Source organism: Podarcis bocagei, assembly GCF_964188305.1.
Source record: "Podarcis bocagei genome assembly, chromosome: 6".
In the NCBI taxonomy this organism is placed as follows: domain Eukaryota; kingdom Metazoa; phylum Chordata; class Lepidosauria; order Squamata; family Lacertidae; genus Podarcis; species Podarcis bocagei.
The window spans coordinates 51016519-51034794 of NC_138130.1; the positions used below are offsets into that span (position 1 = coordinate 51016519).

Here is an 18276-nt window from a genome sequence, read left to right on the forward strand (position 1 = left end):
GTCTATCTAAAAGTCAGGGCTTGGAATGGACCAAGATCTTGCCTAGGACTTGGCACTGCTCTGCTTCCCCTCTGCCATTATGATCTTCTCTCATAGGGAAGCCAGGAGGCAGAGGGGGCATGATGTCTGAACAACTGCCTCCTTTCCTACAGACCCCTCCAGGTGTTAAGGTCAACAGAGGGGACCCATTTGTTAGTTCCACCAGTTCTACCTCCCTCAGAAGTCCATGAAGTGGTGGCTTGGGAGAGGGCATTCTCTGTGGCAGCCACTTAGTTGTGGAATTCCCTTCCCACAGAGGTGTTTGTGGCTTTTTCACTATACAGTCATACCTTGGTGCTGAATGCTTTGGAGCTCCTGCAGCCAATCGGAAGCCATGCCTTGCTTTTCAAATGGTTCTGGGAGTCAAACGGACTCCCAAAACTCATTCTGTTCGAGAACCAAGGTATGACTATACACCTTTCAGTGAATGCTGAAGACCTACCTCTTTACCCTGACCTTTGACACTTGAGATGTGTGCTTTCAGAACCTACCCAATTTTGTAATCTGTTTTAATTCTTGTAACTTGACTTGGGACCTGCTGGTGAAGAGCAGGTAATAAAGACTTTATTATAAAGTTGATGATAATGATGATGATGATGATGATGATGATGATGATGATGATGATGATGTCTTTTCAGGAAACCCATTGGAGTGGCTTTAACTAAGCAGTCCGCAGGGCAGATGGGAGAAAGGGCAACTGAGCTTCTTGTGTTCTGATTTGCTTCAGAACTTACTGCACCTTCCTCCTGCATGATCCACTCTGCTCAGGTTTACTTTCACACCCATACCATACATTTAAAGCACATGGCTTCCCAAACAGAATCCTGGGAAGTATAGTTTATCCCTCACACAGCACAATACCTAGTACTATAATCTTAAACATCATCATCAATCTTTATTATGGTCCAGAGACCCAACAAAACATTACAAATTAATACAGAGTTCATACCGTCTACCTCCAGGTTAATCAAGCACTTTGTTTGGAATATAGGGCTCGTTTGTTCTTGCAACCACCGATAAAAACTTTGCCACTGCCAACGTTCTAGCTTTTGTCCGGTCTTCCAGTAGGAACCTGACATAGTGAGCCTCTGACTTTCCCGGGAAAGGCACCAGCAAGGGTAGTATCAGTTCAGCCCTGGCCTGCTCATACTTCGCACAATGTAACAAAATATGATCTATGGAATCAATGTCTTGAGCACACGAGCAAAGTCTGTCCTGGTAGAGAACTCCTCTCAACCTACCATCCAGCACTGCAGAGGGGAAGACATTCAGTCTGGCTTTGGTGAAAAGCCTTTGATAGTTAGGTACTGTTAGGTTTTTGATGTAAGATGTTAACTCAAAGACATACCCATATTGAACTCCTGCTGCCAGCGGACTACAGACTGCGTGTGACCGAGATCGCAAGTCACTGTGTGCATTGTCCCATAATCTTTGCTTTAAAACCTTTTGGGCTTAAACTAATCTTAAACTATAATCCCCAGGTTTCTTTTTGCTACAAATGCACGTGGAATGTGCTTTCAGTGTATGGTGTGGGACTCTAGATCCAGTGTCGCATCATACTGATGCTATCCTGGTGCACATGCCAGCTTGCTTCATCCTGTCTTAATGTTCTTTGGCTACAAATATCAAAGATCCTCAATGGGTTACTTCAAGAGCTGTTCCCTGGTTTCTTTTCTTCAAAAAGTGAAGAGTTGAAAGTTGCTCAGTTTAGGAGTCGGAAAGAGAGGCGGTTGGAAACATCTGCTTATCTTGCTACTGTTGAATAACTCCTCTATTTGTCTTGTTTTTGTTTCCTTCATACTTACTCACCAGGGATTGGAATTGCCCTGGCAGCTGCAGTGAAGGGCTATCGCTGCATCATTGTAATGCCAGAGAAAATGAGCATGGAGAAGGTGAGAGAAAGAGAGTCCTCCTGACTGATTTAACATAAGTGGCCCCAGCCATGGTCAAAGTCTGTTTTGATTTGAGCTGTCATGGTTTCTCCCATCCTAATGCTTCATAAAAGGAAAACTAGACAACCCTGTGTGTTTGAGGGGCTGTTGCAAGGGGGTTATCTGTTGATCCTTAGTGCCTCACAGAACATAGTGAAGCCACTGCCGGATTAGAGTATCACCATTACAGATAACTTGAAATTATTAGATGTAAAAAGCTGCCATGTACTATGTAGAAGGTTGTAATCCAAATGCCAGTTATGCCAGAGTGCAGGAGGAATCGCAGTCATGGGTTTCCTTGAGCTCCAGGGCAAACAGATGGTTCAGAGCTTATTTTCATGCTGGGCAGTAGCTTCATGTGTTGCACATCTCCATGATGCACACACAACTGCCCCCAACATGGAAGTCAGTGGGAAAGCAAGTGGCGCCCTCGTGGAGCTGGGAGATGAGGCCCCGTGATTTCTTATGGTGTAGATTGTGCTGGATTTCTCAGTGTAATTTCAATGATGTTGTAGCAGAACTTGTGGCCGTTTGTTTGCATGTGCAGAATTGAACTCCTTGTTTGGAACAGCCTCCACACAAAAGAGCTTTGTGAGCATGTTGGGATGCATTTGGGACCTTGGATCTGAGTAGTTATCTTCAGGGAAACTCATGCTGCAGTCCCATTCACATTTTCTGAAAATCAGTCCCACGGAAGATGGTGCATGCATTGTACTTCTACATGCATAAGTATAGGGACTGCATTGTCACTGTGAACCAGCATAAATCTTCTTACTCTGCCTTGTGGTGGCTACAGTTAAACCAGCAGTGGCATGGGGGAGTAATATGTTGCTGCTTTTAATAAACTTTTTTTAAAAAAAAAAAAAAAAACTTGCTTGCCTGACCTTTGAGATGGACCAAAATTTCAATTTAAAACCCTTAAATATGCATTGTATATGTTGTGCATTTATTTTTTCTTGTGAAAGACTTGGAGGCTGGAAATCTGGAGCTTAACTTTCGCCCCTCCAGGTGGATATCCTGAGAGCCCTCGGCGCTGAGATCGTAAGAACTCCCTGCACGAGATACGACGCCCCAGAATCAAATGTCCGTGTTGCTTGGAAACTGAAAAATGAAATCCCAAACTCACATATTTTGGATCAGGTAATGTATTCCTTATTGAAGTGCTTTGACTGAATTACTTGATTTAAAAAACAACAACTTCTACCCATCTAATTTGTTGATACTATCCTATAATTAAAAAATATGTGATTTCTAATGCATACCTTTTTTAAAAAAATGTCACAGCTTCTTAGTAAACATAGTTTGCTTACCCTTCTTTCAGGCATTTGGCTGTAGGAGTAAAACAAAGAAGTTCACAGCCTATTGATACCCTCATCCATGTCTGCTCTCTCTCTAACTCTGATCTTGCTATGCTTGGTGGGGAGTGGAAACTAAACTGTTCGTTCTAGACATCATTCTGTTAAGGTTGTTATTGCTCAACTTGAATGGAAAGAGTTCAGGATGAGGAAGAGCTGCGGAGCAGCTGGTCTCTCAGCTGATCTGATAAGGGCCCTGCTGCCACTCTGTGTCTCTCTCTGTGCTGCAGCCAAAATGATCTCATGCGCTGCTTGTGAACTTCCCAGAGGCATCTTGCAGACCATTTTGTTCTGATCTAGCAAGGCATTTCTTTCCGAGAGACTTCATGGTTATTATCTGTCTGCTTTCTCTACAGTGCTGCATTTGACCCCATCCATTTGACAGTAACTTTCCCTTTCTTCTGTTCCCTTTACGACAATAGTACAGAAATCCAAGCAACCCACTGGCGCACTATGACACCACAGCTGAGGAGATTCTGGAGCAATGTGACGGTATAATTAATAATTATTTTAGGGATAATCATGCTGCTCAGCTTACGTTGTTTTACAGAAATGTCTTAAGAAATGGTCATGGATATAACTACCGTTGCCTGTTCTCACTATTCATAGAATCATAGAATCATAGAGTTGGAAGAGACCACAAGGGCCATCGAGTCCAACCCCCTGCCAAGCAGGAAACACCATCAGAGCACTCCTGACATATGGTTGTCAAGCCTCTGCTTAAAGACCTCCAAAGTAGGAGACTCCACCACACTCCTTGGCAGCAAATTCCACTGTCGAACAGCTCTTACTGTCAGGAAGTTCTTCCTAATGTTTAGGTGGAATCTTCTTTCTTGTAGTTTGGATCCATTGCTCCGTGTCCGCTTCTCTGGAGCAGCAGAAAACAACCTTTCTCCCTCCTCTATGTGACATCCTTTTATATATTTGAACATGGCTATCATATCACCCCTTAACCTCCTCTTCTCCAGGCTAAACATGCCCAGCTCCCTTAGCCGTTCCTCATAAGGCATCGTTTCCAGGCCTTTGACCATTTTGGTTGCCCTCCTCTGGACACGTTCCAGTTTGTCAGTGTCCTTCTTGAATTGTGGTGCCCAGAACTGGACACAGTACTCCAGGTGAGGTCTGACCAGAGCAGAATACAGTGGCACTATTACTTCCCTTGATCTAGATGCTATACTCCTATTGATGAGGCCCAGAATTGCATTGGCCTTTTTAGCTGCCGCGTCACACTGTTGGCTCATGTCAAGTTTGTGGTCAACCAAGACTCCTAGATCCTTTTCACATGTTCTGCTCTCAAGCCAGGTGTCACCCATCTTGTATTTGTGCCTCTCATTTTTTTTGCCCAAGTGCAATACTTTACATTTCTCCCTGTTAAAATTCATCTTGTTTGTTTTGGCCCAGTTTTCTAATCTGTCAAGGTCGTTTTGAAGTGTGATCCTGTCCTCTGGGGTGTTAGCCACCCCTCCCAGTTTGGTGTCATCTGCAAATTTGATCAGCATGCCCTTGAGTCCATCATCCAAGTCGTTGATAAAGATGTTGAATAAGACCGGGCCCAAGACAGAACCCTGTGGCACCCCACTAGTCACTCTTCTCCAGGATGAAGAGGAACCATTGAATTGTGCCTCTCCTGATTTGTAGGAGAATGAAAACCATGGGTGATATTCGATGAAGTTTTATACAGCGCACACCCATTGAAATGAATGAACATGACTAAGAGAGACCCATTAGTTTCAATGAGACTCCTCTGTGTGCAAAATTAGTTGAGGTGCAGATTACTAGCTTGTGGTTATTGCCTTTTACAGTGAAATGTATTAGGGCCGCAATCAAATATATGCTTAAGACTCAATGGATTTGCTTACAATTATCTAACCCTGATAGTTTATTAATTCCACAATTCCACAAGCAGGGGTGACAACTTGAATAAGATATGGGGGGAGGCAGGTAAGTCCCCGCCCGTATAATTGACCACAAGACACGGCACACATACCCTTTGAATGGCAATGTCCATCAACTTTGGGGGGGGGGGAGCCGACCCCTTCAAGTATTTTAGGGGGGGGGGGTTGAAGGGACCTTGGCCTCTAGGAGTTAGCTCCTATGTCTATAAGTAAGTACCAGTAGTGGGCAGCATGGTGGGGCATTGGCACTGACCTGACTTGCTGACAGTTGAATCACCACTGCTTATTGGGAGGTAGAGAAGCAAAACAAGGAAGAAGGAGGTGGATGTGTTGCAAATTTACCAGCAGGGACAACCCATTGCTTCTAATGATGCATTTACATGGTGCCAGCTTCCCCACTGCCTCTCCTCTTTCCCTCCTGGTAAGCAGTAGCAGCAGTGACTCACTCACCGGAAAGTCATGTACGTGTTGCCATCCCAACATGCAGTGGTAATTGCACAAACGTAAAAGGAAACAGTTCCTAAAAGTTCCTAGTTAAGAGCTCCCACAATTTCATGCAGCTGTTGGCTTACTGTATCACACAGTAAAAACGTAAAGTACGAAGGGCAGCTCCATTTCCTCAAGCTTGCACTGCAAAAACACACCAGGAAGTTGTAGCCAATGAACAACAGTTTATCTTAATTAAAGCTTAATCCTAAATGCTTGTGTTTTGTTTTGCCGTGGATACTGTTCTTATTGTCAGTGGACCATTAATTAAGGTTGCATAGGAGCAGAGCTATGCATTTTGGAGCTTGGGGAAAGGTATGCTGTCTGATTGATTTGATTGATTGATTGATTGATTGATTGATTGATTCTCCCACTGCAGGCAAAGTTGATATGTTTGTGGCTGGAGCTGGAACAGGAGGCAGCATCTCTGGAATTGCCAGAAAGTTGAAAGAGAAATGTCCTGAATGCAAAGTAAGTGAGAAGGCTTGTTTGGATTGGCTCAGACATCCAGGCCCATGGGAACGTCCTTCATGCCATCAGGGACCATCAGGGCCTGGCGAGGAAGTCCAACACACATCAACTTTTTGCTTCAGCAAGGAGATTGTATGGACATCCATTTGATTCCCCAAGTGTGCCAGACTCTTTCTGCTCCTGAAGGAGTTGCGAATACCAGATGCACACAGCTAAATTCTTATGCGCAGTCACCATGCTCTAACACAGTAACATTTACATGTGCCCCTGAAACCTAAGCCTCGTCCTGACCAGGCAAGTGCAGTTTCCTCTTTGCTTGAGGGTTCCAAGGCCGGGATACTCATTTTTGTGTGAAGTTGTTGGTTGCTCTTTTAATTTTTTTGAATTAGTTAATTTTCCTTCACAGATTGTTGGAGTGGATCCTGATGGCTCCATTGTGGCCCTGCCCAGCTCACTGAACACAATATCAGCAGAGGATACCACAATGGAGGTGGAAGGGATTGGACACGACTTTATCCCAACTGTCCTTGACAGATCTGTAAGTGGCAGTGTGACGAAGATCAGGAGATAGAGAGATGTCATTTGGCTCTGAATGAAAGCTTTCAGAATCACATGAAGTGCATTAAAAGTTGCTGAGGGTGGTTGAATCTTTGACTATGTACATGGCAGCTGCTTAAGACAAGGCCATTTCCCATGGCTGCATTTCAAGTCACATTTGCACATTCCTGTTCACACTAGAGCAGGCATAGGCAAATTCCGGCCCTCCAGATGTTTTGAGACTACAATTCCCATCATCCCTGACCACTGGTCCTGTTAGCTAGGGATGATGGGAATTGTAATTCCAAAACATCTGGAGGGCCGGAGTTTGCCTATACCTGCACTAGAATCTTCCCCAAGCCCCCACCCTCTATGCATGAAGTTGTCATCCACTCATGGGCTGTCATCTGTATATGAGCAACAGCTGTCTAAAATGTACACATCTCAGCTTAACTGTGAAGTGAATGTGGCTTACGTTTTCAAATTAAACTGAAGTTGATTCGAGGAAAAGCACATCAAAGTGCAGTATTCCTCAAGAAACTACAGGATAGATATGGATTCTGGCTAATTTCATGTGCAAATGGCTTCCAATACCAGCACTGGGAGCACACTGGAACCAGAGTTGAATGGTAGCAATGTCCGCGGCCCCAGTACTCATTATCATCCAGCAAAAGCCATAGGAGAGACTCTGCCGCAGCATTTCATATAACCTTTAATCATAAATTGAAAGGAAATGGCCTGAAATTGATTCAAACAGCAGTTTACTAACATTGCAACCAGAGGGTGATGATAGGCAACATTGTGGTGCTTTTTAAAAGCTGCCTGATGCTGTCCACGTTGACTCAGAAGTAAATTTCACTGGCTTTGATGGGACTTAATCTCAAGTATGTGCATTGGATTGCAGCCTAGCTGAAAATGCTTTGAGAGAGGCGTACTTCTCAAAATATTTATGTCCCGCCGATAAGAAACATTTTCCAGGGCTGCAAGTGGGACTGTATTTGTATATCCCACCTTATCTTTGAAAAGTTTAGGAAAGTTAAAAACAGATATAGCTAAGCTTACTGAAAGAAAAAAATGATCCTCTTTGAAACTGCCCTCAACTCTGAAGAATCTGTTGGATCTCTGCCCATCCCATTACGTGTAGCAGAGGTGCAAGACCCAAAGGCCCCTGAAACCTTAAAACTCCATATTTTGTTTCTTTTCTAGGTGATAGATCAGTGGTGCAAGAGCAATGACAAGGAATCCTTTCTTATGGCACGAAGACTGATTAGAGAGGAGGGCTTGCTCTGTGGTAAGCATTGCTGAAGATCCATTGTTTAAATCATACTCTTTGCAAATGGCAAATGACTTCTTGGAAAGCATTGTTCAGAGTCTGAGCATAAAGGTTACCCAAGAAACCAATTAATAGTCTGACTTAAGGGCCCTTTCACACAATCCTTGTTTTCATGCCGTAAGTATACAGTTGCTAATCATTTACTTGTTGTGTAGAATCCAAGTCTTTCCTTGAAGTAGTGCTGTGCAGATATTGCATTTTGAGCACTCAGAACTCGGTGTGCAAAAGCAGCATAACCCCCCCCCCCTCTGTCTGTCTCTCCAACACACATATCCAGTGCTTTTTTCTTAAAAAAATTGTTTAGGGGTACTCTCATTTTTACTCAAGATAATCACCATTTTACAGTTCAAATCAGGAAAAATAAATACAGTAAATGGACAAGAGTACAAAGATTCACAAAATATTTAGGGGTATGAATACCCCTACGTCCTCCCCAGAAAAAAAGCACTGCACATATCTGTTGCTATGCCTTCTGAGCACAGCATGGAATCTGGTTGCCTGGAAGGTCAAAGGTATCTGCTGAATAGTACACGGGGCATCTTTACTACTGAGTTGCCACAGCACCTCCCTCACACCATGCAATTTTTGTGGCAGTTTAAAATGCTCTGCTTTATTTTCTGTTATTTTTGTTGTTGCCATTTTAAAAGCTAAACTAGATTAGGGGTGAGCAGAAGGTAGACCAGGATCTGCTGCAATGCCTTCTGAAATGCATTTGTTCAACAATAGCAACAACAATGACAGGGCTCTCTCTCACACACCCTTGCCCAGTATTTTGCAATCTATGGGCCGCGGTGCCGCTGGGCAGAGGTGTACTTTTTGGGCACGGAATGAGGTGAAGTGGATTTTGTGTGACAGTATTGAACTCATCTCTGGTGCTGAAAACAGAAGGGGACCCAGTTCCTTAATCCGTGGTGTATGATCTCCACCTCTGCCTCCCCCACCTATCCCCCCCCAACTCCAGTTGGTGAATCTTGGGGTTCAAATAAAAAAACCAGAGTAGATTCTGCAAGTTTGGTATCTGCTCACCTCTGATTTATACCTCTGTAGAAGTAGCTATACACAGCTTAGAACTCTACTGTCTAAGAAAGACATTTATCCTTGATTTTTTTAAAAAATGCAACAACACTGAACACTAGCAAGGCTGCCTTCTTGCATCAATGCTCCATTGTTGGCTCAGGAAGACACCAAGTTGGAGATGGCTGTATCTAAATCATTGTAATCTCTTTTTTTCCTGTGGCAGGGGGCAGCGCAGGCAGTGCTATGTCTGTGGCTGTGAAAGCTGCAAAGCATCTGAAAGAGGGTCAGCGCTGTGTTGTCCTCCTTCCTGACTCTGTAAGGAACTACATGTAAGAGACAATGCCTTCTTTCATTTGTGCTCTCCTGTCTACAGAAGCGCATGGGTTGAAAGCACTCAGACGTATGTGAGAGGAAGAATCTGTGAGGATAGCAAAAGAATGTGAGCTTGTTGCTCTCGTACCACATTAACAGCAGTGAGGAAACTGTCAACAAAGAAGCAGGAAGCGAGTTTTATGAGGGACTAATTCTGTTGATACCAGATACTTGTAAATCGCTAGACATAAAATTACTTTCAGTTCAGTGATGTGGAGGGGAATGAAAAAAGACAACTCCTGTTATTGTTACATTATCGCATGGATAGTGTTATGAAAGTTTTATAGCTCTCAGCGGAAGAAACAGAAGTCTTGCAAGCCATATCACCTGCTATGGATTTTAGTATATGGTTCACACCAGCCCAGGTTTTTCTAGAATGACTCTTGGGGCCTTTCCACACTTGTCATTTCTAGTTGTGTATGGTCTAGTTGTGTATGTGTGTGGATTGTTTTTGGCATGCTGCCACACGACATTGGCATCATTCAACTGGTATTCCGGCATAATAAACTCCAAAAACCTGCTTTTCCTTCTACCACAAAAACCATGACATTTGTGAAAGATTCAGAATAGATACTCAGTATTTTCATTGGTGTGTTGTATAAGCATAGTCCCTGTTTCTGTGTGGAGGGATTGTGAATTGGTGGGTATGGTTTGGGGGACATCTATTTTGTACCACCTTCCTCTGACCTGTGGAAGATATCAGTTTGAAAACTCAGTTCAGAGGAAAGATATAGGCAGCTAGAGGCTATGGTACTGAGTCAAAGTACTGCCAATGACAGCATGCATTATAAGATGCAGACAAAACTTCATCACAATATCCAGGTCTGCCATAGCTCTAGAAGGCATGCAGTTCCTCTTTTAATATCCTATAATCCCACAAGATTAGAATTCTGGAATGCTAGGCACTTTGTACACACAGAAAAAGCTGCAAAAGGAATACCCTCATGCAGAGGCTCATAACTCTGACATTTATTGGCTGGAGGACCATAAGGGGTGTGACTGTGGCCACAGAACATTTCTCCATTGGGGCACAACCTGCCATTCATGTGGGAAGGAAAACCCACACTCACTCTATAATAACAGCGACATGTGACCACAGCTGCAGGCAAATGCCTACAAATTCACTCTTAAAAATGGCAGATCAAACAGCAACTATGTCACTATTAATGGCAAGTGCGGAAAGTCCCTTAATGTTCAACTCAGGGCTACTTAAAGACACTTACCTTCTATGAGCACCTGAAGGTTAGGCTAGTCCTGTAATGGATGCTTGGATGAAACACCAAAGTCTAACACAAGGTCTCAGTCTTTCTTAATTATCTCTAGGTCTAAATTTTTGAATGACAAATGGATGGTCAAGAATGGATTTCTGAAAGAAGATGTGGAAGAGCATCATCCTTGGTATGGCTCAGAGTTGCTACACTTGTTAATTTTGCCTGACATAAAGTAAAAGTAATCTGAATGGCGGGGCAGGAGAAAGCAAAGACTGTTTGTTTGTACCAGTGATAAAAAGATGCCTTGATGCTTTCACTTTTAAAAAATGGAGTCCGAAATAGCTTTTTGTTGATGAAATCCAGATGCGCTCAGGAGGAGTGCATCCAGGCTGACCTTCTGGTTGAAGCAGGTGTGTGAGTGGTGGGATCACAGACTGCAGCTAATCCTTTTGGATCCATCATGATTTGCATGACACGCTCTGTCTAATTCTTTTCTGTGCTTTGCCATGCAGCATGCACAAGGACAGGTGTATTATGAAGCATAAGGATAGTCGGGCTGGCGAATATTTTTGTCCCAGTGTTATATCCTTGTAGATGGGACCATGTTGGAAAACGTCGGGCCTGGCTCCAGATTTTGGAGGCGCTGGACACAGTATTCCTCTCCAGCGCCCTAGTGCCTGCCATGTGAGCCCCCACAGGCATTGTGGTACCTGCCAGCCTCTCCTTGTGTTCATTTGTGGGCTTACGTGGCAGTGGCACTGTAATAAGCCGGGAGCAGAGCTGCTGCCCAAGTAAGTGAGTCCATTTCTGAGCATCAAGGGTGATGCAGTAATGGGCTTGGAGCCAAGAGATTGTACTAAGTAAGTTAGTGTGTATGTAAGCAGGAGGAGGGAGACTGGGGTGGTGGATAAAAGCTAGGCATCAGTCCCAGTGAGCCCTGCCAGTGGGTCCTGGCAAATGCCCCACTATGCCAGGTACCGGGCCTGGAAAATATAGGAATCAGTCCTAGATAGTTTGCTGAGCTGCAAAGCATTTCCTTAAGTCCTTTCAAAATTTGTGTGTGTGTATAAGACACAGAGCAGACTGCTGGGGTTTAACACCACTTGCTGTCCTTCCTGCCCCCCCCCCCTTGTGATAGGTGGTGGACTATCAAGGTGCAGAAGCTAAGCCTCTTAGCGCCTCTGACTCTCCTCCCAGATGTGAACTGTCAAAAGGCCATTGAAATCCTTCGTGAGAAGGCATATGACCAGGCACCAGTTGTTGCAGAATCAGGGTAAGTCTCTTATTCGCAGAAACCTCATTCTAACAGTCTTCAGGAGTCTTCAGGAGAATTCCACAATTCTCACTGTATAAAGCACTAATGAGAAACAGCCTATCATTGACATACTTACTGAAATCTTTAAAGAAATACTTGGAGTAATATGGGCCTTAGCTAATCTATTGCAAGGCTATTGCAAGGCTATTGCAAGTGCCTACACATGAAGGATTCCTGTAGGCTTAGCAGCAGGCATTGCTGCTTTGTAGTTTGGCAAGGAGGCAAAGCATCAAACGCCTCCTCCCTCTGCGCCACCCTCCCCACACAGCTGGCATAGGGAATCCCCAATCAAGAGCTATGTCACATCCGCTTTGGTTCTTATAGTCAAAGGACCTAGAACTCTTATTGATGGTGTGTTATTGAAAAGCTTCCTTTGAGAGTTTGTGGCATTTGGAAGAAGAAGAAGAAGAAGAAGAAGAAGAAGAAGAAGAAGAAGAAGAAGAAGAGTAGTAGTAGTTTGGATTTGATATCCCGCCTTTCACTCCCTTTAAGGAGTGTCAAAGCGGCTAACATTCTCCTTTCCCTCCCCCCCCCCCCCCCACATTTGGAGCATTTCCAAAGAGCCCAGTTACGTTCAGTATTGGCCTACCACCAGTCAGGCTGACTAGAAGGGGCATTGGTACTGGTCTAATTCTAAAAGTGGCAGCCTTGCATGCCACTGAGCCACAGCAGATGTTGCAGAAAGTGAACTCCCCACCCCACCCATCTTGTCCTGTGTCTTCTCTGTATATGCATGAACTGCTGGAGCTCTCATCTCTGTGCTGTGAAAATTCAACTGCATTCATTTTGCTTTTTTAAAAACCAAACAACTGTGTGTTTTCTTGAAGACTCATCTTGGGGATGGTAACTCTGAGCAACATCCTCTCCTCCGTCCTGGCAGGAACTGCCCAGTTCTCAGACCCAGTGATGAAGGTCATGTATCAGCAGTTTTCCAAGGTAATGTATGCCCAGTACCTGTTTTGGAGTTGCTGCCTAGGGCAAAGGATGAGGATGGGAGATACGGGAAATAAGAGCGAATGCTGAGGTAGAAAGGACCCCAATGATCATCTAGAGCAACCCCCTGCAATACAGGAATCTTTTGCCCAACATGGTGCTTGAACCCATGACCCTGAGATTAAGAGTCCCATGCTCTACCAACTAAGCTAAGGAGGCTGATTTCAAAACACTGGAGATGCCAGGGAATGAACCCGGGATATGAGTATTCTGGGTAGGTTCAAGTAGGTTGTCGTCTTGAGATCTTGCCTCATTTAAGATGGTTCTGTTGCTGCAGCACTATAGGACAGAGATGGGGATCTGGTGGCCCTTTGGATGTTTCTAGACTACAACTATCATTCCTGACCATTGGCCATGCTGGCTGGGGTTGGTGGGAGTTGGAGTCCATCCATATCTGGAGAACCATGGGCTCCTCAGCCTTCCATAGAGGAAGTAAAACAGAAGCAGGATCCTTCATGCCAAGACACTGCTGGAACATCTTTTCGCCCCCAAGAAAACTGAGGTGGGATGGAGGTCATCTAAGCACAACCTCAGAGGGAACAAGGTGTACTTGACATGGAGTGTCCATCTCATACCTTACGTCTTCCATGTGGTTCCAGCAGTATGTCACTATGTGGGACTTTATGTAAACTTGGTCCTAGATGTCTAGTAACAATTTGATTCACTTTATGTGTGGGACTTTATTACAGATTAGCCTGGATGATACCCTTGGAAAGCTGTCACACATCCTGGAAAATGATCATTTTGCTATTGTTGTGCATGAGCTGGAGCAATGTAAGTAGCTTTTCTAGTAAAAATAAAAATGTCATACTACTAATTGTGTGTATATATACATACACACACACACACACACACACACCTACCTAGAGATGACCTAATATACCCTTCAAACCATGAAATAGATATACATGAAAGGCATCACATGTATATATTAGTATATTAGTTTACTATTTGTTAATTTATTGCATTTATAGCCCAGCTTTTTCCCAAGGAGCTCAAGGTAGCATTGTAGACGTCTGCAAAGGAAAGCCTATATGTTTTGGCTTTCCTTTACAGACATCCATGCCTAATATGTGGACACTGGAGGTGGTACCATGTGACTCAAGGGGGTGGGGGCACCACCAGCTCCACAGCTCTATTTTATGGGCAAAGGCGACTTCGCGTTCGTCTAAATTCCAACAAGCCTCCATCCCTTGTATTTGAGAGATACCCGCAGTTCAGGTTTCAATGACCATCTAATGAAGGAGTTCTTAAGCTTAGGATCAACTACACAGGGTGGGAGTGACCTTTCAGGTATGTAGTTTCCAAGCTGCTTGGGGTGGGATTGTTAACAGCATAAAGAGAGCCCTGTTGCATCAGCCCAAAGGCACCCTGGGCAGCATCCTGTTTTCTCAGTGGACAGCCAGATGCCTATCAGAAGCCCACAAATAGGACCCAACAGCAATAGCATCCTCTGTGTTTCCCAGCTACTGACCTCCAGGGCTTTTTTTTATCTGGAACTGAGTTCCAGCACCTCCTTGTCGTGTTCTGGCACCTCACTGGTGCGTTCCGGCAGTTCTGTAGTGTTGCGGTGCCATCCCCCTGCATAACATTTGGGGTCATGTGGCCAGAGGCAGAGCTAGCTGCTCCAGCACCCTCCGGGCAAGTGTCCCAGGGGGGCAGGGCGGTGATGTCACCCCCCCTCAGGGATGACACCTGGGGCGGACCGCACCTACCGCACCCCCCTTCCTCCGCCAATGCATGTGGCACCTCTGGAAAAAAAGCTCTGAACATAGCCATTGTGGCTAGTAGCCTTTTCTTCTGAGAATTTGTCTAAGCCTTTTTTAAAGGCATCCTAGCTGGTGGCCATCAATCCTTCCATACTTTAACTGTGAACTGTGTGAACAAGTGCTTCCTTTTGCCTGTCCTGAATATTCCAGCATTCAGCTTCATTTCATGGCATGGTGAGAGAGAGAGAAAAACTTCTATCTGTCCATCTTCTCAATGTACATAATTGGACAGTGGTATGAAGGAAAAAGTTCCCAGATGCCACAAATAAAGTTAACATTTCCTCATGGGCAGGGCTTTCTTTCAGGGGGAACTCAGTTCTGGCACCTCTCAGGTGGGCGCCATTGCCATTCTAAGAGAACGAGGGAGATGTTCATGGTGAGATGCAATGCCTCTTTTTCTAGAAAAATAGCACTGCTTGTGGGTTTCCTCGAATGCTACTCTGGAAGCATCAACAGTATGTAATCTTCCTTCATTTATGTCTTCTTCCAGACAATGCAGATGGCAGCTCCTTCATGAAACAGATGGTATTTGGTGTGGTCACAGCTGTTGATCTTCTCAGCTTTGTCACCCCCAAAAACAAGACCCAGGAACGAAGAGATGCGACACTGGAATCAAATTCTTCTGAAAGAATTTTCTCCATGGCAGAATCTGTGGAGAAATAGCAGAAGACCTTTAAGTATAAGGGTCTGGTTTTGTTTTCGAGTATGGCTTTCTATTTTAGAATTAGCATTGTATTTAGTATAGTATTATACTAGTATCTAGTATTTCTATTTTAATTTGCCTGGCTGTTCTTGGTCTGCTATGTTCATGGCTATGCTCACCCTAAATGCCACCAAGGGAAATAATTTGGGATCAGGATGATTGGACAAGATCACATACAGTTAAAATAAGTAGCTATTCTGTGATAGCATGTTTTTTTAAAAAAAGATTCTTGGGAGGAAGCAGTAGACTAAATGGATTCTCCTGTGAGGTTGCCTTGTTGCCTTGATTTTTATCTGATATTTTGTTGTTTGCATTAACATTGACTGATAAATGCATTTCAAAATCTGCTGGCAGAGCAATAAAGAAATACTACAGATGCAAAGGCTGCCTGACTTGATTGTAGAACTGACAATAATGCTCTTTGCCTGTACAGGGAAGTGTGAACTCGGACTGTACAGATGGATGAATGTTCATAAGCCACCTTTCCCCCAGAGAAAGCCTTCCTGCTGTTATGGTTGACTGCTGGAGGTGTATGCTGCTACATCTCACTGCTGCATCAACCTCTTAGAACATTCTTGACCATGAAAGGTTCCTGGGCATAGGAGACCATGTGCATACCAATGGTTACTACCTCTAAGAATCTGACAGTCATAGAACTGCCATAGCAGGGTGAGGCTGAAGGAGATCTGATTCTGGTACAGATAAACACAGCTACATGTTGATGACTTCTGTAGCCTACCTCTGAATTTGGGGAAATACACATAGTCACGATAGGTGAGTCCCAAGGGCCAGATACAGATACTTGGATGACCACATTTGCCCCCTGGTCTGAGGTTCCTCATACCTGCCTTAAAAGAACTACCTATGAAGCACAATAGAGACTAGATTACCTCAATCTAGACCCCAAAATTAGTTGCAATTAAGTCCCATTGAGAATAATTTCTATCTGCCTTCACATCAAATGGAAATTTGAAAGCAGCTTTATAATTACATTTAACAGACCTTTCTTTCAACCCAAGGTGTTATATTTGGTTCATAATGGTAACTCTCCCCCCCCCTCCCAATGTAGCAGAAAACAGAACAGATGATTTTAATTCTGCAGAAGTTCATAAAGCAGAGCAGTAAACAGTAGACTTGCACTCTTAAGTGCATAGCATCAGAACTACTTAGCTATATAAGTAGCTTTCTGTCTTTGAGTAGACTGGAGAAACGGGGGCCGTGATCTACTTCCCGTTGCTCAGTCCACCTTTTTGTGAAGTTGAGGAACTTCCTTTAGCAGAAAGAAGGCTGAATTCAATAGCTATACTGGCCATTGTGCACCTTTTCACCTGCGATTTGTCTGTACCTTTTTCCTTTTTTGGTATGTAGTTTCTCCTAACCAAGCACTTACCTTGTGAACAAAGATGGAGGTTTAAGATGCTCTGAACAACCTGCTGTGCATGTGTAAGCCAGCATTTATCAACGACTTGGATGATGGACTCAAGGGCATCCTGATCAAATTTGCAGATGACACCAAACTGGGAGGGGTGGCTAACACCCCAGAGGACAGGATCACACTTCAAAACGACCTTGACAGATTAGAGAACTGGGCAAAAACAAACAAGATGAATTTTAACAGGGAGAAATGTAAAGTATTGCACTTGGGCAAAAAAAATGAGAGGCACAAATACAAGATGGGTGACACCTGGCTTGAGAGCAGTACATGTGAAAAGGATCTAGGAGTCTTGGTTGACCACAAACTTGACATGAGCCAACAGTGTGACGCGGCAGCTAAAAAAGCCAATGCAATTCTGGGCTGCATCAATAGGAGTATAGCATCTAGATCAAGGGAAGTAATAGTGCCACTGTATTCTGCTCTGGTCAGACCTCACCTGGAGTACTGTGTCCAGTTCTGGGCACCACAATTCAAGAAGGACACTGACAAACTGGAACGTGTCCAGAGGAGGGCAACCAAAATGGTCAAAGGCCTGGAAACGATGCCTTATGAGGAACGGCTAAGGGAGCGGGGCATGTTTAGCCTGGAGAAGAGGAGGTTAAGGGGTGATATGATAGCCATGTTCAAATATATAAAAGGATGTCACATAGAGGAGGGAGAAAGGTTGTTTTCTGCTGCTCCAGAGAAGCGGACACGGAGCAATGGATCCAAACTACAAGAAAGAAGATTCCACCTAAACATTAGGAAGAACTTCCTGACAGTAAGAGCTGTTCGACAGTGGAATTTGCTGCCAAGGAGTGTGGTGGAGTCTCCTACTTTGGAGGTCTTTAAGCAGAGGATTGACAACCATATGTCAGGAGTGCTCTGATGGTGTTTCCTGCTTGGCAGGGGGTTGGACTCGATGGCCCTTGTGGTCTCTTCCAACTCTATGATTCTATGATTAGATCCCACTGCAAGGAGAAAAGGTTCACCCACGAAACATTCAACCACATGTGAGGTTTATAACTGGATTCCACTGTAGATTGGTTGGGGATGGGGAATGACTGGTCCATACAAGTAAGGAGGCCAGTTGTCAACACTATATGCACATACCTATACGATGCTGACTCAGGAACCTATCGCAGAGTAGATACGGGTACACTCTCCCCTCCATCTCTCAGTATGGGCAGAAATGCTTATCTGCATCTTGTATGCCACCACATGGGTTTTACTCCATGTGAAAGTAGTTGTATAAAACATCCATTTGCACGCATGCATCTCTGGACTGAACCCACCAATGGACTGTTCCAATGTAAACATTTCCCATGCATGAAAATTCAGATATTTTAAAATGAAGGTCACTTAATGCTGCTCATGTGGATGCTGTTTACAGCAAAATAGCACTACATAATTTTGCCTGGCTAGACAATCAAGA

The 18276-nt window shown here is 44.2% G+C and overlaps 1 protein-coding gene across 4 annotated transcripts in view; it reads left to right on the top strand.

Annotated features, from left to right (window-relative positions):
• LOC308588659 (cystathionine beta-synthase-like) overlaps positions 1-15639 on the top strand; it is a 32671-nt gene extending 17032 nt beyond the window's left edge. For all 4 annotated transcript variants that reach the window (XM_081197187.1, XM_081197185.1, XM_081197188.1 and 1 more), the window contains exons 5-16: positions 1852-1931; positions 2979-3110; positions 3748-3817; positions 6086-6177; positions 6584-6715; positions 7921-8005; positions 9288-9393; positions 10760-10834; positions 11786-11920; positions 12790-12898; positions 13645-13729; positions 15215-15639. In XM_081197187.1, the coding sequence (XP_081053313.1) occupies positions 1852-1931; positions 2979-3110; positions 3748-3817; positions 6086-6177; positions 6584-6715; positions 7921-8005; positions 9288-9393; positions 10760-10834; positions 11786-11920; positions 12790-12898; positions 13645-13729; positions 15215-15387 (1274 nt within the window). In that variant the 3' untranslated portion in view covers positions 15388-15639. The remainder of the gene's footprint in view (positions 1-1851; positions 1932-2978; positions 3111-3747; positions 3818-6085; positions 6178-6583; positions 6716-7920; positions 8006-9287; positions 9394-10759; positions 10835-11785; positions 11921-12789; positions 12899-13644; positions 13730-15214) is intronic.
• The last annotated feature ends 2637 nt before the right edge of the window (positions 15640-18276 follow it).